Source organism: Mobula birostris, chromosome 20 (genome assembly GCF_030028105.1).
Source record: "Mobula birostris isolate sMobBir1 chromosome 20, sMobBir1.hap1, whole genome shotgun sequence".
NCBI classification, from domain to species: Eukaryota; Metazoa; Chordata; class Chondrichthyes; order Myliobatiformes; family Myliobatidae; genus Mobula; species Mobula birostris.
In genome coordinates this window covers 5,206,262-5,227,792 of record NC_092389.1, presented here as the reverse complement: position 1 = coordinate 5,227,792, position 21,531 = coordinate 5,206,262, and the positions used below count along the sequence as shown (strand labels likewise).

The 21,531-nt window shown below is 42.3% G+C and overlaps 1 protein-coding gene across 1 annotated transcript in view; it reads left to right on the top strand.

Moving 5' to 3' along the window:
- The window catches only part of abcg4a (ATP-binding cassette, sub-family G (WHITE), member 4a), a 165,851-nt gene that overhangs the window by 90,795 nt on the left and 53,525 nt on the right, over nt 1-21,531 (top strand). Inside the window, exons 3-4 of the mRNA XM_072238775.1 lie at nt 13,135-13,252; nt 17,172-17,304. Of these exons, the coding sequence (XP_072094876.1) occupies nt 13,135-13,252; nt 17,172-17,304 (251 nt within the window). The remainder of the gene's footprint in view (nt 1-13,134; nt 13,253-17,171; nt 17,305-21,531) is intronic.

The window sequence follows — 21,531 nt, the reverse complement described above, 5'->3', positions numbered from 1 at the left end:
ATATTGTAACTGGGGCATTACATTATCATTGGGAAGGAGGTACAGAAGCCTGAAGGCACACACTCAGTGATTTAGGAATTCCTTCTTCCCCTCTGCCATCAGATTTCTGAATGAACCCTAACCCATGAACCACCACCTCACTACTCATATATACTATAATTCATAATATTTACCATCATTATGTATTGCATTGTACTGCTGCTGCAAAGGCAACAAATTTCACGACATATGCTGGTGATATTAAACCTTATTCTGATTCTGAATTTTCCACATATCTCCCTGGAATTCCTTGGCAGCTCCTCATTCCTACTCTTGCCTCGGTCATTGGTACCATAGACCATGGCTTTTGTCTGCTTGGCCTCTCTGCTTGAAATGACCTGTACCCATTGCAAGACATCTTTGATACCCATGGAACCCCCAATATTTCAGCAATTTTAGAGGGGGCAGCAGAAGGCCAGAAAATAGGGTGGGAAAAGTGCTTAAATTAAAGCTACGCACACATTTTCTTGTGTTTGTAATTTAAAGCTAGGTTGTCTTGCAAATGCTAAATAAGAGAGTGGATTTGAGTGGTACCCATTACCTTGCCTCTTAGCTGTTGAACAGGCAATGTTACAACCAGATATGTTGCTGTTTTAAAATGACCCAGTTGTTTATTGCAGGAACTGTGGCTCAAATGGTGACGAGCAGCAGTTCGACCAGTAAAATTGTCTGATGCTAAATGTCAGCCTGATGTGCCACAGAGATAGAGAAAAATGAAGTGCAATGATTTCTGATCTCACTAAAACATAAATCGTCAAAGGGGAATGTAATGATGTTGAATTTCTCCTCTATAAATTGTGATACTTAAGCAAGGGTCAATACCAGGGGTGCTGGCATTATTTCAACATTATTTTGGAGGTTTTATAAGGTCCAGAATTTCATCTCTGGTTGGTAACATAATACTGTCAATGCATTGTACTTAGAGTTCATTGATCTTGAGGCAGCGTACTGATAAGCCTGTTCATTGGGATAAGCATTTTTAAAATATTTATTTAGAGATACAGTATGGTAACAGACCCTTCCAGCCCATTGAGCCTGCGCCACCCCATTACGCCCAAGTGACCAATTAATGTACTGACCCATGTGGCTTTGGGATGTGGGGGAAAACTGGACAACCCACATGGTCGTGGGGAGAATTAACAAACTCCTTAGAGACTGTCGGTGGCACTGTGTTACGTTACTTTAACCTGTGCCATGCTGCCAACTTAGCACTTGTCTGCAATTTGTTTGGAAGGGCATGGAGACTGGCTTGAAACATCAGGAATGTGAACCTTTTCAGTTTCATATTGTATTTAACTATTTGAATTAGATACCTGGAACACATTGGTTAGTAGGGAGAGAAATTGCATTTGTGGCCATACCAGGTAAATACATTATAGAGTTGCTATTGCTGGCTTTAACTCGTCTGATATTGCAAGCCACTTAACATAGAATATTACAGCACAGTACAGGTCCTTCAGCCCATCATGCTGTGCTGACCTTTGAACCTACTCCAAGATCAATCTAACCCTTCTCTCCCCCATAGCCTTCTAGTTTTCTTTCATCCTTGTGCCTATCTAAGAGTCTCCTATATGCCTCTAAGGTAACTGCATCTACCACCACCCCTGGCAGTATACCCAGCACTCTCTGTACAATAAAAAGTCTACCTCTGACCTGTACTGTTCTCTAATCACCTTAAAGTGATGCCCTCTTTTGTTAGCCATTTCTGCCCTGGGCCTGGGATAAAAAAAAATCACTGGCTGCCCACTCTGTCTCTGCCCCTTATAATCTTATACACCTCTGTCAAGTCACTTCTTATCTGCTTCACTCCAAAGAGAAAAGCACCAACTTGCTCAATCTGTCTTCATAAGACATGCTCTGTAATCCAAGCAGCATCCAGGTAAATCTCCTCTGCACGCTCTCTAAAGCTTCCACATCCCTCCTATAATGCGGTGACCAGAACTGAACACTGAACTGCAATACTCCATTATAGCTACCAACACTAAGTAGCTTGTAGCACTTTATTTCAACATACAGTTGTATCCCTAGTTCAGACTAATGTTCAAATCACCTTAGTTACCACACAGAGTGGTGTGTGGTATCCAAGGAGGCCATCGAGGAGGTGTGACTCATTATGGGACAGAACTAGGAGGAGAGCCTTCAGCTACAGAGTAATTACCTCAGAATGTTTACACAGCAGCATTGCCATAGGCATCTCCCACTAGAGAGTCATAGTTATTCCCACCAAATACAGTTGTATTTTGGGGACTTGGTCGAGAGAAAGGCTTTTGCTTCCAGGAGCATCTTTGGTTTCTGAGATTATCAAAATCATAAGATTACAGATTCAAGCTTCACTCCAGAGACCTGGCAGCCAAAATCTGAACTATTGTAATACTACGAGAGTGTCACACTGGTGGCAGAGCTGCTTTTTGGGTGAGATTTTGAACTGAAGAGAGCAGAAATGGCTGGGGGAGAATGTAAAGGAACCTGTGGCATTGGTATGAAGATCAAAGGAATCAGACTTGTTTACATTTGAATTTAGTAGAATGAGACAGGATTTAATTGAAGCAGACACTATCTTTGGACCTTGAGAGTGTGCATATGCAGAGCGTGTTTACTCTTGTGGTAGAACAAAGAACTCATGATCACTGTTTAAAAATGAGGGGGTTACCTATATAAAACAGCTGAAGCAATTCTTCTACACAAGGGATTCTGCAGATGTTGGAAGTTCTGAGCAATACACACAAAATGCTGAAGGAACTCTGCAAGTCAGGTAACTTCAATGGAGGGAAATGAACAGTGAACGTTTCAGGTCAAGTCCCTTCAAAAGAAAGAGTGTCAGAAGCCAAAGTAAAAAGGTGGGAGGGAAGGGTAGGAGCACAAGCTGGTGGATGATAAGTGGATCCAGGTGAGGGGGAAGGTAGGTGAGTGTGATGGATGGAATGATGTGAGAAGCTAGGAGGTGATAGGTGGAAGAAATAAAGAGCTGAAGGAGAAAGAATCTGATTGGAGAGGACAGTGGACCATGGAAAAATGGGAAAGAAGTGGAGAACTAGAAGGAGCTGATGAGCAGGTCATAAGGGCGAGGAAGAAGAGATGGAGTGAGGGAGACACCAGAAAGAGGAAAAACAAAGATGGCAGAAGGGAAAACAGAGGGGTGTGGTTTCTGGAAGTTAGAGAAATGGATGTTCCCGCTGTCAGGTTGGAGATGACTGAGATAGAATATGAGGTGTTGATCCTTCAATCTGTGTTTCATTCTTTTTCTTTCAGAAATCATGAGTATTTGGAACTCTGACCCTCAAAGGGTGTTGGAATCAAATGGCTTTGAATGCTTTTGAGGTAGAAGTAGATGAATAATTGATAAGCAAGTGGGTGAAAGGTTACTGTCGATAGTTAAGAATGCAGAGTTGAGGTTATCATTAGATCAGCCTTGAGTTTATTAAATGGCAGAACAATCCAGAAGAATTAAACCATCAACTTCTGCTTTTAATTTATATGTTTGTATGTAATTGTACGTACTGTATATATGCTAACCACTACGGTAGCATAGTGGTTAGCGCAACACTGATCATCAAGCGGGCTTCAATTTCTGTCACTGTCTGTAAGGAATTTGTATGTTCTCCTAGTGACAGCGTGGGTTTCCTCCAGGTGTTCTGGTTTTCTCCCACATTCCAAAAGATATACAGGTTAGGGTTAGTAAGTTGTGGTCATGTTAGGCTAGCGCCAGAAGCATGGTGACATTTACAGGCTCAGCACATTCTCAGATTGTTTTGGTTGTTGATGAAAAATGTGCATTTCACTGTATGTTTTGATGTTTCTTTAATCTTTAATCTATAAAAGCTTTGTACTGGGGAATGCTGACATTTTAAAGCAGTGTGAAGCAGTGTACAGACAATTTTTGCGTTTTTAAATACAAACTTTGTATATCCTTCCTTTCCAGGAGGTTGACATGGAAAGCCTCGCTAATGGTTTGTTACTTGTCCTTAATGGGATAGCAGTTAAGAATCAGACAACTCCACACCCCAAGGAAGGACAGAACTAGGAAACATCTCCAAGGGTTTCCTTGTGAGTCACTTGGTATGGCCAGGCATTATGCATGATCAACAAGCAGGGGTTGATCACGAGGCTTCCTGTATGTGCTGATAATTGACAGGCATGAAGTTTGCCAGAGAGACGGTCTATTGAACAGTTGAATTCAGCAATCTCTCCATTAGACTGCAAGAGACAAACATGGCTGTGAACTATCGGTGAGATAGGAGCAAATGTCTACCTAGATGATCTGGACCAATGCTGATTCCTCAGTCAATGTTACTAAAACAAGTTATTGGATCATTATCACATGGGAGTTGACTGTGCAAATCAACTGTCAATTGAAACTCAGCAGAATCACTGAGCTGAATAATGGCAAATCTAACAAAGTAGCATTCCCTCAGGTTGCATCAGAACTTCCTGTTCGGTTGAATCTTGTCAGCGAGCCATAGAGCACTACAACACAAAAGCAGGCCCTTCAGCTCATCTACTCCATGCTGGCCAATTAACCTACCTAGTCCCATTCACCTGCACCTGGACCACAGCCCTCCATACCACTCCCATCCATGTACTTATCGAAATTTCTGTTAAATGTTGACGTCAAACCCACATCCACCTCTTCCACTGGGAGCTCATTCCACACTTGCACCACCCTCTGAGTGCAGAAGTTCCCCTTAAATATAAACCCAAGAAATTTTGCAATTGCTGGAAATCCAGAGCAACGAACACAAAGTGCTAGAGGAACTTAGCCAGTCAGGCAGCATTTATGGAAAGGAATAGTCGACCTTTTGGGCCGAGACCCTACATTTGGAGTGGGTTCCACTTAATTATTTCACCTTTCACCCTTAACCTACAGTATGACCCCTAGTTCTACCAGTTCTAGTGTCACCCAACCTCAATAGAAAAAGCCTGCTTGTCCTCTGGTCTATAGATTAAGACCTTTTGTTTAGAGATAAGAGTGTTTGCCACCCACAGATTCAGCACTAATTCAGAGTGTGAGACACAAGATTGCCGGAGTCTGGAGCAACAAACATCAAGCTGAAGGCTCCTTTCCCATCACCAACACTGCCCAACTCACTGAGTCCCTCCAGTGGACTATTTGTGGTCAGGTGCCGCAATGTCCAACATAAGAGCGTGTGAATGGTTGGAGCTTGTATGGTGCAATGATTTTTTTTCTGAGCAGGGATGGTGTTTTAATCTCATTTCTAAATTACGTAAATGTATGACAAAATTAATATTTCATCCCCATAGATCTGGTTAGAACTTGCTGATAGGTCAACTTTTCCGCTAAAAGCCTGTTGTGCTGCCAGGCATATATTTGTCTTCATTTCAGTGTTGCTGAATTATTAATAGGTTAAGTCATATATTTCTTTTACTAGTTAATTTTGGTCTATTTTTAATGCTTTGAGGCATAAATTCTCCCTTTTCTGACAAGTTCTATTAAAACTATCAATCCCATTACACTATAAATAGATTGCAAAAAGGCAACTGGAATTTTATTCAAAGCTGCAATTTCCATTTGTGTAGCTAAAGACACAGGAAAATGGAGAAGGAGCGGGTCATTCCTTTTGAGCTGGCTCCCCTCATTCATTAAGATCTGTCTGATCTACCTCAGCACCTTTTTCCAATTCTACTCTGTATCCCTTAAAGCCCAGAAATCTACTGACTTCTGCTTTGAATTAATACATGGATGAGAATCTACACCCTCTGAGGTAGAGAATTCCAAATGTTCAACAATCTCAGTGTAGAACTCCTTCTTATATCGGCCCTTAACTGGGATGCCCTTAATTCTGAAATGATGCCCTAAGTCTAGAATGCTCAATACGGGGGAAGCGTGTTCCCTGCATCTAGTCTGTCAAGCTCTTTGAGAATTTTACCTCACAGTAGCATAGTGGTCAGCACGACATTATTACAGCTCAGGGCGTCAGAGTTTGGAGATCAGTTCCAACGTCATCTGCAAGGAGTCTATTCCTCCTCCCCATGGAATGCATGGGTTTTTGTCGGTGCTCCAGTTTTCTCCCACGGTCCAAAGAAGGACTGGTCAGTAGGTTAATTGGTCATTGTAAATTGTCCTGTGACAAGGCTAGAGTTAAATTGGTGGGTTACCAGGTGGCGCGGCTTGAAGGCTGGAAGGGCCTATTCTACGCTGTATATCAATAAATAAAAACAACAGGAATTCTGCAGATGCTGGAAATTCAAGCAACACACATCAAAGTTGCTGGTGAACGCAGCAGGCCAGGCAGCATCTGTAGGAAGAGGTACAGTCGACGTTTCAGGCCGAGACCCTTCGTCAGGACTAACTGAAGGAAGAGTGAGTAAGGTATCAATAAACAAACTTGTTTTGGTGAGTTCCCTTTTAATTCTCCTAAATCCTGAAGAATACCATTGCTGTCTACCCAATCTCTGCAACTGCAGTAAACCTGCTCTGCCTGAAACCAGTCTAGTGAATCTTAAGGAAGGTTTCAGAAAAAAACTTTAATGCCACTTTGTATAAGATTTCTAATTCTGTATAATCTGGATTTCCCCTTCAAGTGCGGGAAATTCAGAAAATAAAATAACTCTGGACCAAGGTGCACAACGCAGTATGTATAACTTATAGACACAAGCTAATTACCACAAATAAATTAACAAAAAATAAGGTGCATATATGATACAAGTTTAAAAAGTAAACAGTGTAATACTATAAAAAGTATAACGCTACTGGTGCTTCATACGTAATGAGACCTGGGTGTTGGCAGCGAGGTCAGTAATCTTACGGTCTGAGGGAAGAAGCTGTTTCTCATCCTAACATTCCTTGTCCTAATGCTATGGTAACTCCTGCCTGCCTGGGGTCAAAGAGACTGTGGGACGGATGGGATAAATCATTGTCAATGCTAAGGGCCCTGCTTACACAGCACTCCTGATAAATATCTCTAATGGGTGGAAGAGAGACTGCCAGACAATCCTCTCAACAGTCCCCGCAATCCTTTGTAGGGACTTGCGGTCAGATGCCTTGCAATTCCCGTACCAGACCGTGATGTAGCTGGTGAGGACACTCTCGATGGTACTCCTGTAAAAAGTGATTAGAATGGGAGGGGTAGCCTCACTCACTCATACAGAAATGTTCTCAACACTACCTCACAGCAGCAACATTTCTGCACTGATAATAAACATGAGATTCTGCAGATGCTGGAAATCCAGAGCAACACACACAAAATGCTGGAGCAATAATCTATGGAGAGGAATAAAGAGTTGACGTTCAGGTCTCAGCCCAAAACACCAACTCTTAATTCCTCTCCATAGATGCTGCCTAACCTGCTGAGTTCCTCCAGCATTTTGGCATTTTGTGTATGTTACTCAACATTTCTACACTTCAATGTTTCCATCCCATTTTCTAGATTAAATCTGTTATTTGCAGGTTGATGGGTTGCTCGTGGCTTTCTTTGGTGGAATTCTTTGCTTCCTATTGCTATAAATCGCATTAGTTAGGGCTTTCTCTTCATGTCAATCCACAGCACACAGCTGTAGGATCATGTACTCCATCAATGTCATAAGTAATATTGCTAATGATGTTACGGAAAAGAAATGGAAAAGGGACCAGTACAACAGACAGGGTGTAATTAGATCACATTGTCACTGTTCAACTCAAGCATGAGTTATTTGTTACTTTATTTTCAGATAACTTTTCAGTATACACTCATGGGCAATAATGAGTGGGTTTATCGGTGATGCATAAATCACTGCCAATCCTGGCATGACTATTATGTCTCCAATACAAGTACTAGTGACTGTCCCCATCCCAGAAGGACTTCAGTCATGTTATAGAATTTGTTCCTTATTAGTAAATCCCAGTGAGATATTGTGTACTTATTTTATGATGTGTGGCTTGAGATACCATGAAACTGATCTTGTCATCTGATCTGTATCTTCATACTTATTGTAGCACAGAGGGGCTTTCAGCCCATCATAAATGTGCAAGCTCTTTTGAAAGATTCTTCAATGGTAGCTCAAATCAAAGTTCAAAGTAAATTTATTATCAAAGTACATGTATGTTACTATATACAACCCTGAGATTCATTTTCTTCAGGGCATTCAGAGTAAATCCAAGAAACACAATAGAATTCATGAAAGATGGCACCTAACAGGATAGACTACAACCAATATGGGAAAAAAACTGTGCAAATACAAAAAGAAAGAAAGAAGGAAAGAAATAGGCAAGCAACAAATATCAAGAACATGAGATGATTTCCTTGAAAGTAAGTCCATAGACTGTGGGAACAGTGTACTGATGGGATGAGTGAAGTTATCCCCTTGGGTTCAAGAGCCTGATGGTTGAGAGGTGTAACCTGAAATGTCAAAAGTTACCTCACCCCCTACCACCCCCCCCCCAACAAACTGATACTGCTCAACCATCAGTTCTTCCAAGCAGATAGTTTGTTGCTCCAGATTCCAACATTTGGAGTCTCCTGTATTTCATCCGTAAGACATAGGAGCAGAATTAGGCCACATAGTCCATCAACCTATGGAGTCTGCTCCACTATTCGATCCTGGCAGATTTATTTTTCCTCTCACCTCTATTCTCCTGCTTTCTCTCTGTAACCTGTGACACACTTACTAATTCATTGCCTCTACTTTAAATATACCCAATGATTTAGCCTCCACAGCCATCTGTGGCAATGAATTCCATGATTCATTACTTCTCTCTCATGCCTCCAAGGTTCCCTTTCCTGCAGTTCTAATACCAATACACCCAGAAAACTGTTTTGTTTCGCAGTATTCATACGTATGGTTGAATGTCAATTAAACTTGAACTTGAATTGCCTCTTGAAAGTTTTGAAGGAATCTGATTTCACCATCCCTTACCTCTTATCATTTTGAGTAGTAACTCCATTAAGACCTAAGGTTGGGTGGGACGACAACTAGAGGTCATGGGTTAAGGATGAAAGGTGAAATGTTTAAGGGGAGCGTGAGGGGGAACTTCTTCACTCAGAGAGCGGTGAGAGTGTGGAATGACCTGCCTGCAGAAGTGGTGGATGCAGGTTTGATTTTAACATTAAAGAGAAATTTTGAGAAGTACATGAATGGGAGGGGTATGGTCCAGGTCAGGTGGATGGGTCTAGGCAGAATGATAGTTCAGCACAGACCAGATGGATCAAAAGGCCTATTTCTGTGCTTTAATGTTCTATGATCCTATGACTCTTAGACCAATCCTACATTCTCCAGTCTCTTCATGTTACCCATTGTTAATTATTGCTGATAGATTTTTTTTATTTAGTAGAATAACAGGCATCTTTTGTATTGATGTGGTTACCCTACTATTTTTTACTCAGCATCATTCTATTCCAGGTCAGACCAACATGGATTAGGCATAAGATGAAGCATTTAGCTCAACAAGACATTGTACCAACTGGTGTGACGCATGGCTACATACACCTTATCAGGTCCCTCCTGTACCTAATGAATTGACCACTGAGTGTATGCTCGTGGTCTTCTGCTGCTGTAACCCATCCACTTCAAGGTTTGACATGTTATGCATTCGGAGAAGCTCTTCTGCACACCACTGTTGTAACGTGTGGTTATTTGAGTTACTGTCACCCTCCTGTCAGCTTGAACCAGTCTGGCCATTCTCCTCTGACCTCTCTCAGTTACAAGATGTTTTCACCCACAGAACTGCCTCTCATGGATTTTTTTCCACACCATTTTCTGTAAATTCTAGGGACTGTTATGTGTGAAAATCCCAGGAGATCAGCAGTTTCTGAGATACTCAAACCACCCTGTCCGGTACCAACAATCATTCCATGATCAAAATCACTTAGATCACATTTCTTCCCCATTCTGATGTTTGGTCTGAACAACTGAACTTCTTGACCATGTCTGCATGCTTTTATGTATTGAGATGGTGCCACATGATTGGCTGATTAGATATTTGCTTTAATGAGCAAGTGTAATTGAGATAATCTGTGATAAGAGACCGAATGATATCACAAGCTAAAATATGAGTAACGCATTCAGCCTCCTGAGTATTGGGTTTAATCACTGTGCAATGGTCATGGAGTTGATCCATGACCATCAAGTCCCCATTTACACAAATCGCATTGTATCTCCCCACATTCCCATCTACTGCCCCAGACTGTGTCACTCACCTACACACTAGGGGCAGTTTGAGATGCTCTGTTGGTTGTGGTTGACCATGGGTGTTGTGTCCTAGCTGTGTACATGATGTACAAACCAGTAAGTAGGCTCGGGCAATATGATACGGAGATCAAGCTGTTGCCCATGCAGCAGACTCCCTCTTTCCACACACCTGTCAAATCCAAGGGAACAGCAGAGACCAATACAGTTTGGCACGGGCAGCATCACAGGAGTTGCCAGTTGGTGTTGAACTCGAGGCAGACATCCCACCTCTCCCGGAAGTTCCAGGAGTCTCCTGCATATTGATAGTGGCTCCCTGATGCCCGCAAATTATGTACAATATCCCGGAAGTTGATTTTTTTGAGAGCACACACGAGAGAGAGAGAGCGCGAGAGTGAGAGAGCGCCATGGCAGAGTGTTCCAAAAAAAGAAAATATAAAACGTACGTCACCCCAGACTACACTAAAGTGTACCCCTGCCTAATAGGGGTCAAAAATAATGACAGTGTTGCTCGCTGCACTGTTTGCAACAGTGACTTTTCTATTGCCCATGGTGGGTTAAGACTATAAAAGACATGTTGAGGTGAGTTTAACAGGTGTCATTCATTCATTAGCATAGCTGACGTTATTTAAATTAGCTGGCCAGCTGCTAAGGAGCTACTCTATTGCAGACATCCCACCTCTCCCGGAAGTTCTAGGAGTCTCCTGCAAATTGATGGTGCTACCTTCCTGAAATGAGTTTTTGCAGGGTGGGATGTCTGTCAAGGTAGAACTGCCTTAGGGACTTCAGCTCCAGATTTTTCTCTTGGGGTTTACTCCGGAAGCCTTCCCTATGAGTTGTTATAGCCACAAGGCAGCGAAGGTTTAAAATCAGAGTTTTCCTTCTCCCAGATGAGCTGCCAACTACAACTGCTGAGTCCCATCTGGCTGGATGGACAGTTTGCAGTGGCCATTTTACCTTCCAATCCACGTGTATGTGGGAAGTGGGAGAAACTGGAGGTAACCCACACCATCACAGAGAGAATGTGCAAACTCTGAACAGACAATACCCGAGTTCAGAATTGAACTTGTTTCTTTGGCACTGCAAGGCAGCATGAAGTAGACATGCCACTGTGTCCACTATTAACTCAGTTCATCACTTTTAACTCGGTTATCTTTAATGTCCTTGTCCAGAGAAATTCAGTAGTCTCAATGTTGCAATTTTCAGCTAACTTCCAATCTTATTGCTTAATTGGTGACAAAATCTCCCACTGTCCTTTGTGTTTCTTAAATAGCCTAGCTCTAATTTTAACATTGTGGCCTTGAATGCAGCCCCCAATTACCAGAGGAAATAGCTTCTCTCTTTTCTGCTATCAATTCCTTTAATCACCTTATTACGTTAATACCGCCATATAACTCCACAGTGTACAACTTCATTTCCAAGTTGCCTCACTTTAATAGGGTTGTATATAAATAAAAATTTCTGCTCAATAGCATGCAGCCTTTTTATTGATGGGATTCACTCAGAATTGGTGTCTTGCCACCTTAATACATTTGTGTGGTGGTTTTAATGTAGTTAAACATCTAGTATGCTTCATAGGAGTGTTCTCATTCAAAGGTGACAACACTGAGATGATTTTGGGGCTAATGTCCAAAGGCCTGGTCAATGGTTGAAAGCACCTGAAAGAGGAGAGATGTAGATTAACTCACACAAAATGCTGGAGGACCTCATCAGGCACCAGGCAGTATCTATGGAAAGGGAATAAACTGTTGATCTTTTGGGCTGAGACCCTTTATCAGGACTGGAAAGGAAGGCGGAAGAAGCCAGAATCTCAGATAAAGCATCTTGGCCCGAAACATTGACTGCTTATTCTTCTCCATAAATGCTGTCTGACTTGCTGAGGTCCTCCAGCATTTGTTTATGTTGCTCCGATCTTCTAGCATCTGCAGAATCTCTTCAGTTGATGAATAGACTTGGAAAGATTAAAGTATTTGCTGTGGTCCTCAATGGTTGAGTTAATAAGAAGTCTGAAATCCACATCTTGAAGGAAACTAGGCTAGAGACGATTACAAAGTAACAGATGAGTAGAGTGGGATGCTGTTAGGTTTCTGCTGAAATGATCATTGTTGGAAACTTTATTTCTGGCCTTACACAATGATGTCATCTTCCTTCCAAGCACACTGCTAATCATGTAACACAATCTGCTCCTGAACTGAGATTTGGTTAGCTGTTGGCATCTAATTCTAGTGTTTAAAATTTTTCAGAGTGTCTAAGGGCTAATCAGAAAGTCTGCCAGCTCCCTTCCATTAGCTGTTGAATCTTCGTCTGGAAGTGCATTATAGAAGTCAGCATTTGGCTTTATGTTAATTGAGATATTGAAAGGAAATTTCATTTCCAATAAGCTTTCTGAAGCTTTGATTCTTTTCCTCACTTGGGGCTAGTAATTTGTGGGTTGCATTTCCCCACCCTTATTCGCATCTTTATTTATAAGGTTGTCACAGCTGGGGAAGGTAGTGGAGATAAGCTCCCACTACCTAATAAATACTCCTGATGGTGTGTGTCTCCAATAGCTTCTGACAACCGGCTTCATGTGTGGCTGAGGTACTAAGCCCAGCAGAAATGTTTTTATACTGATAGGAGGGAAAGGTGGGTTACTGGCACCTTAAATCCAATCACTTCAGGCAGATGGGGCTCATCAGCTGTGGTTGGCAGCTCATTTAGGAGAAGGTAAACTCTAATCTCAAACTTCCACTGTCTTGTGGATATACTCACTTATTAGGGAAGGCTTCGGGAGTAAGCCCCCTCCTACCCCCAAATCACATTCTTCATCACTTTTTTTAAACAATTTGATGCCAATTTAGGACCAATCTTTAGGCCTGTTCTTGACATTCAAGAAAGAGATCTGTGACCTATCCTGATTTCAAATAAATCTCCAAGGGATCATCCTTTCCAATTCAACCCCACTTTTTAATGTACAAATTTAACTTTCCCTTTTAGGATACAAGACTCTCTTAAAATGCCTATCTGGAAAGTTCTGCAGTCGGGAGCTCATTGGCATTATGGGTCCATCAGGCGCTGGCAAGTCCACCTTCATGAATATTTTGGCAGGATACAGGTAAGTGACTGATGCTTATTTACTATTGATTTCTTGTGACGTAACACTGATTATCCATTTATCTATAGAGGGAAGGTAAACATTAGCGAAGTTCATCACTACGTCTCAGACAGAGCTTTAAATACTTAAGGGAAAAAATATAAACTTCCAGGTTTGGGACAAACATGAAATGGTGATTATAGAATCTGTTGAATCAAAGTGGGCAACAATGGGCAGTCGTTTCTTGCTCCTGATGTGCCTGATGTTTTTCTATACAAAATAACTACCCCAAAATTATCTCTGATAAGCAATTGCAAAGTAAAGAACACTATGAGAGGACAACTGAGAGATAACAAGTCCAAATGCACCTTTAGTTAAGTTTGACTATTTCCCAGACAGAGTGAAAATTCAAAAATCTGAGGTGCAAAGGGCCTTGGGAGTCCTTGTGCACGATTCCCTAAAGGTTAACTTGCAGGTTGAGTCTGTGATGAGGAAGCCAAATGCACTGTTAGCATTTATTTCAAGAGGACTAGAATATAGCCAAGCTGACGGAGGTGCTGATGGATATATTCAACATCTCTCTGGAACAATCCATTGTCCCCTCGGATTTCAAGGCGGCAACCATCATTCCAGTGTCAAAGAAGGCAACAGTACCTTACCTAAATGACTATCGTCTGGTGGCATTGACATCAGCCATTATGAAATGCTTTGAGCGGCTGGTCGTGGAGCACATTAAAGCCTCTCTGCTGGCTACATTAGACCCTTTCCTGTTTGCCTATCGCTCAAATCAATCCACTGATGATGCAATAGCCTCTGCCCTCCACTCGGTCCTGTCCCACCTGCTAAATGGGATCTCATATGCCAGACTGCTGTTTATTGAGGTCAGTTTGGTGTTCAACACCATCATACCCCAGAAGCTGGTGGGGAAACTGTCCTACAACACGCTGGAGGAACTCAGCAGGTTGGGCAGCATCCGTGGAAATGATCAATCAATGTTTCGGGCTGGAACGTTGACTGATCATTTCCACGGATGCTGCCCGACCTGCTGAGCTCCTCCAGCGTGTTGTGAGTGTTGCTTTGAACCCAACATCTGCAGAGTATTTTGTGCTGGGAAACTGTCCTAGCTGGGGCTCAACAACCTTCCTCTGCAATTGGATACTGGACTTCTTAACAGTAAGGCCACAGTCAGTCTATGTGGACAGCAACGTCCCTAGTCCCATTACACTGAGCACTGCCAAGGCTGTGTGCTCAGTCCGCTGCTGTTCACACTGCTGACGCAGGACTGTGTCACAGGATCCAGCTCAAACTGTGTCATCGAGTGATTGGCTTTGTCAGGAATGATGATGAGTCTGAGTACAGAGAAGAAGTAGAGCAGCTGCTGGATTGGTGTGAGAAGGACAACAACCTAAGCCTGAATGTGGAGAAGACAAAGGAAGTAATTGTGGACTTCAGGAAGGTACAGACAAACCACCCCCCTTTGCGAATACATGGCTCATTCGTATAGAATGTTATGTGCACCAAGTTCCTGGGAGTTCACATCATGGATGACCTCACCTGGTCCCTTAATATCTGAACCAGAAGGCACAGCAGCACCCAGCGTCTCCACTTCCTGAGGAGTTTGAGGCAAGTGAGGCTTTGCCTCCCACACCCGCCTTAACTGCATTTTACAGGAGCACAACTTGAGAGCATCCTGACAAGTTGCATCTCCATCTGGTATAGGAGCAGACCAGCCAGGAATCCCTACAAAGGACTGTGAGGACTGCTGAAAGGATCATAGAGATCTCCCTACCATCCATTGGAGGCACTTATCAGGAGCGTTGCATACACAGGACCCTTAGTATTATTAAAGATCCCATCTATCCATCCATCCAGCATCCTCTTTGACCTTCGACCATCAGGCAGGAGACTATGATACATAAAGACAAGAATGGTCAGGATGAGAAACATTTTCTTCCTCCAGGCCATGAGGCTTCTGAACTCTCTGTCACATCATATTCGAAGTGTCACTGGTTAATCTGTTCTATACCTTACAATATTTAATATTAATGCACTTTAGTTTGTTATTTGTTATTTATGCGTGATTCATCTGTAGATTTTATCCTTACCTTCATAAATTATCGTGTGTTATGAGTTTCAATCACAAACGAGAAAAACTGCAGATGCTGGAAATCCAAGCAACACACACAAGATGCTGGAGGAACTCAGCAGGCCAGGCAGCATCTATGGAAAAGAGTACAGTTGACGTTTTGGGCCGAGACCCTTCAGGAGGACTGTGTACATGTGTTACGTGTACTATTGTGCTTTACATCCTGGTTTGAAGAAATGTTGTCTCATTTCTTTCTACGTGATATGGCTATATACGTTATGTACTTGTATATAGTTAAATGACAATAAACTTCATTTGACTTGACTTCACTTAAAAAGCAAGGATGTAATGCTGAGCCTTTATAACACATTGGTCAGACTGTACTTTTGAGTATTGTGAGCTGTTTTGGGCCCCCTATTGAAGAAAAGATGTGCTGGCATCAGAGAGGGTCCAGAGGAGGTGCACAACAATGATTCCCGGAACAAAGGGTTTAATGTGTGAGTAATGTTTGATGTCTCTGGGCCTGTACTCGCTGGAGTTCAGAAGAATTGGGGGGGGGGGGGTAAGGATCTGATTGAAACCAATCAACTATTGAAAGGCCTTGATAGAGTGGATGTGAAAAGAATGTTTCCTATAGTGGGGGAGTCGAGGACCAGTAGGTACAGCCTCAGAATAGAGGGACATCCGGAATTTCTTTAGCCAGAGGGTGCTGAATCTGTGGAATTATTTGTCATGGATGGCTGTGGAGCCCATATCAATGGGAATACTTAAAGTGGGGGTTGATAGGTTCTTGATTAGTAAGAGTGTCAAAGGTTATAGGGAGAAAGCAGGAGAATAGGGTTGAGAGAGATAATAAGTCAGCTATGATTGCATGGCGGAGCAGACTTGATGGGCCAAAAGGCCTAATTCTGCTCCTTTATCTTGTGGTGTTACTTTGAGAGTTAATTCAGTAGGATATACACTCTCTTTAAGAACAGACCCTTAGAATAATCTCCAAGTTCCATATTACATGTCCTTGTAGCAGAAATTCAAGTCTGTGCCTTAATTATACAAGCTGTGGCTGGATGAAGTAATTTAAAACAAGACTAATTTTTGTACCAGAATTGAAATTATATGTTAGGGTGTAGATTTGAACCAAGGGTTATACTTTTCAGAAGTGATTGAAGATCACTTCTGATTTTCTTCACCCCCCCCCCCCCCAATGTAAATAGATAGGGTGGGAGAGACTGACTGGTCTTTTCTGACAGGAGTGGTATTGCATTGACATGGGTGAGACCAGAGCTGCAGATCACATTGACAGTTATTAATAGATACAAATAATTGTTAGAATGCGGTATTTGTTATTAAAGAAGTATTTGGGGGAAATGCTATCAAACTATATATGGGAAGAAGAATTGACACATGGCTATTAGCCTGTTAGACTGAAGAGCCTTGGCTCTTCTCATGCCAGAATCAGGTTTATTATCACTGACATACAACATCATATTTGTTATTTTGTGTCAGCAGTAGGGTGCAGAGACAAAAAAAATGTTACCATAAATAGTGTAAAAACAAGTAGCATTCACAGGTTCATGTACCATTGAGAAATCTGCTTACAAAGGGGAAGAAGCTGTTCCTAAAATGTTGAGTGTGGATCGTCAGGTTTGTGTACCTCTTGCCCAATGGTAGTAACAAGAAGGGGGCATGTCTAGGATGGTGAGGGTCCTTGGTGACGGATGCCACTTTCTTGAGGCACCGCCTCTGGAAGATATCCTAGATGATGGAGAGGGTATGATCATCATGACGGAGCTGGCTAGTCTATAAAAGCAAAAATACTTTTATTTTACAGTTTACTCTTCTTTATGCCCTTTCTAGGAAAACGGGAATGAAAGGGCAGATCCTTGTAAACGGGCAGCCTCGGGATTTGCGAACATTCAGGAAGATGTCCTGTTACATCATGCAAGATGATATGCTGCTGCCTCACCTCACAGTACTGGAAGCCATGATGGTATGTGTTCAGCATGGACAGGCTACTGTCATGCAAGAGGTAGCAGTAATCTGCATTGGAAACCATGTTCATTTCTGGTTACTGTACTGTTAGAAAATGTTATTGCCCTCAAGTAGGTGTAGTGATTCAGAGAACCAGGGTTAAGTAACTTCACATGTGGACATACATATTGTCCATATGTGAAATTGGGCAACACATACAAGATATTGGAGGAGCTCAGTAGGTTAGGTAGCATCTGTTGAGGGAAATGAACAGTTGAAATTTTGGGCCAATACCCTTCATTAGAACTGGGAAGGAGAGGGCAGAAGCCTGAATAAAAAAAGGTAGGGGAATGGGGAGGAGCACAAGCTGACAGGTGATTGTTGTAGGAAGCATCTAGTTATAGAGGTGCAGTGGCAATGCCAGATTTGGAGGGCTGAAGTTACAGTTTCCATGTTGTATTTCTCTATGACCCAATAAGTTCTCCTTGGAACCATGGATATTAAGAAGTTAGCAACGACTTTCTTGAAGAGAAGCCTGCTTCGTTGGTTGGTAAACAGTGAACCTAATTTTAGGTACTTACCAAGGAAAGAGTGCTTTTTTTTTTACACACTGCGATAGAGGCATACTTGAGTGTTCAGTGCACCTAGAAATGGCAAACAGAACTGCAATCACTCTGCTATTCAAAAGGATAGAAGATCGTGACCTTGGTGAAAGTGCTGTGAGGTCCATAGCTCACAGGCTGGTTCCAGAGCCTAGGCCTGAGATGTTAGATCATTAGATGTGAGCCAAAGGGTGCAGGGGTTGGGCAGGAGGCCAGAACTGTTGGAATGCTGAATTCCTGGAGGGTAGAACATGTGGCAGGTGAGAAATGCAGAGCAAGATGAGACCATGCAGAGGCTTCAACAGACAGATTGGAGTTATAACTGAGAAACTGGTGGGATAGGGGAGTGCTGTTGCAGGAGGATCAGAATCAGGTTTATCATCACTGAAGTGTATTCTTTAGTGGTAGAAATCCAGAGCAATACATAAAAAATTACAATAAGATATACTTAAAAATAAATAAATTGTGCAAAAACAGAGAAAAATAGTGAGGTAGTGTATCACGACACATGCCGGTGATAATAAAGCTGATCCTGATTCATGATTCATATACCATTCAGGAATCTGAAGGTGGAGGGGAAGAAGTGTTGATTGTGTGTCCTCGGGCTCCTGTACCTCCTCCCTGATGGTAGTAATGAGAAGAGCTTAGGTCCCGGAAGATAATTATACTCTTTGGATTTAATCAGAAAAGGATGGTTTTAAGCTACCTTTCAAGTCCTGTGAAAATTGGTTTTACATCTGCATACTTTCTCTCTTTTTTATTTATTGAGATACAGTGTGGAACAGGCCCTTCTGGCCCTTCGAGCCACGCCACCCAGCAACCCCTGGATTTTAACCCTAGCCTAATCACGGGACAATTTACAATGACCAATTAACCTACCAACCGGTACGTCTTTGGACTGTGGGAGGAAGTCGGAACACCCGGAGGAAACCCAAGCAGTCACGGGGAGAACGTACAAACTCCTTACAGGCAGCGTCGGGTGGTTTATATCTGTGAAGTTATGGGATGAGATTGAACTTGACAGAACTCATTTCAGTTCATAGAGTTACAGTATACTGCATGACAAAAGGCCCTTTGGCCCAACTCATCCATGCTGACTAAGATGCTCATCTAAGTTAGTTCCATCTGCCTGTGTTCGGCTCATATCCCTCTGAAGCTATCCATGTTAACTGTCTGAGTGTTTTTTAAATGTTGCTGTTGTAACTGTCTCAACTACTTCCTCCAGCGGCTTGTTCTATACGTATATCACCCTCTGTATGAAGAAGTTGCCCCTCAGGTTTCCTTTTAAATTTATCCTTTCTCACCTTAAGCCAATGCCCCTTAATTTTTGAATCCCTTTCCCCATCTATGACCCTCACAATCTTATGCACTGCTATATGTTGATTCCTCAGTCTCCTACACTCCAAGGAATAAAGTCCTAGCCTACTTAACCTTGCCCGATAACTCAGGCCCTTCAGTACGAACAACACTCTTGTAAATATTCTTTACACTCTTTCTAATGATGTCTTTTTTTCTAGCAGGGTAACCAAAATTATACAGTGCTCCGGGTACAGCCTCCCCAATGTCTTGTGGGATGCTTTGCACTAATGCAGAGCCAAGATTAGATTACTTCAGATACCCATGTGCCCAATTAACCTACTAACCAGTACATCTTTGGAATGTGGGAGGAAACCAGAGCACGCAGAGGGAACCCACACAGTTACGGGGAGAATGTACAAACTCCTTACAGACAGTGGCAAGAATTGAACCCAGGTCGCTGGCACTGTAATAGCATTATGCTAACCGCTACACTACTGTGCCATCCAGGGCTGGGAAGGTGAGCCTCCAGCGCAATCGCTGCCCAATCCCTTGCCTTGGTTGATGATTAAGAACTGCAAGTCCTAGAAATCTGAGGTAAAAATATAAAATACTGGAATTGCTAGGCATGTGAGGTAGCATCTATGGATAGAGAAACAGTTAGTGATTTGAGATGATGGCCATTTCTGATGCATGGAAAAAAGTGCTTCTTGAAATTGTTGAAGTTGTTTTGATTTTTGGACATTTAGATTCTGAGTGAAACATGAAAGCTGTTATGATTGTGACATTCTCAATCCACTTGCCCTTGTTTGTTGAACAGTAGAACTGCTTTGTAAATCAATTCATCAGATTACATTACCACTGAGAACAAGATCAGGCTGATCCCTATTGCATTACTGATACACCTCAGATTGAAATAGCGTGGGATGGAGATTGCTCTGCAAATATTCTTCCTCGCCCATTTACATGCTGGTTTTGTTTTTTAACACCAGTTTTGTCAGTAATTGTTTTTGGAAGTGAGCAAACACAAACACCAATGAGTTGAAGTGAAACATCCTTCTGCGGTTCTTTAGAAACAAAAAATGGAAAAATGCATGGGCTGAACAGGACACAAAAGGGCAGGAGTAACTCCCTCAAGTAAATGGTTGCCACCTGGGGAAATGCAACACAATCCCCCACAGTGGCTCCAGTCCCAGCCTCAGATTCCAAAGTTGAAGAGTTCAAAATTGCATCTCAATTCCCGTTTATTTCTGAGGTTACTGAAAAATTCAGCACAGTAAATCCACAAGGAAAAACAGTTCAATTGACTTCAAATTCACTGAAGTCCACTGGAGGATGGAGGCCTGGAAGGTTTGATCTGGGTGAAGTAGTGTGTGTGTGTGTAAAAGGGGCTTGTTTTGCTGTTGTTTTTTTGCTTGTGTTCTGGGTTGTTCCGCTGAGCCTTGTGGGCGTGCTATGTTGGTGCTGGAATGTGTGGTAGCACTTGCAGGCTGCCCCCAGCACATCCTTACATTAGAGAACATAGAATATTACAGCACCATACAGGACCTTTGGCCCATGATGTCGTGCCGATCTCTTAATCTACTCTAAAGTCAATCTAAGTCTTCCCTCCCACATAGCTTTCCAATTTTCTATCATCGGTGTGCCTATCTAAGAGTGTCTTAAATGTCCCCCAATGTACCAGTTTACCACAAATGCTGGCAGGGTGTTCCACAAACCCACTACTCTCCGTGTTAAAAAAAAACTTACCTCTGACAACGGATTGTGTTGGTTGTTAGTGTAAATAACATATTTCACTGTATACACATAAATAAATGAATCTGAATCTAAATCTTCAACAGAAGCAAAGGATATACCTTAGCAACTACTCTACATGTGTCTTTATCACACAAAATCAAAATACAATACCCTGTTGTGTTTGTCTGCATTGGAAGAGTTCCTGCATCTCCAGAGTATTTAATTACTGCCTGTTTTGCCACTGGTGTTTAGGGTAGCAATGGAGGATTCTCCATCTCTGTCTGTCCGTACTGTCGCACACAGATGGAGAAGGATTCTTCATTGTTGTTTCCATAACAATGTTTTTTGACTGATCAGGGTTGTTAGCCCTGAGCTGAACCCCCGAACCGCTAGGACTGGTGGACCACCGTTGGTCTGGCCTCTACCGTTTGACCTATTTGGCATGAATGACCCTACCAAGAGCCAAAACTAAAGGCCTCGACTCCAGCCAATGTCGGCTCCCTGGGTCATTGAGGCACGCAAGCATTCAAACCCTACAACAAAGTTGTGGCCCTCTTGGAGAATCTCCAGAGTAATACTTAGCAAAATAAAAGAGCAACACAAAAAAAGAC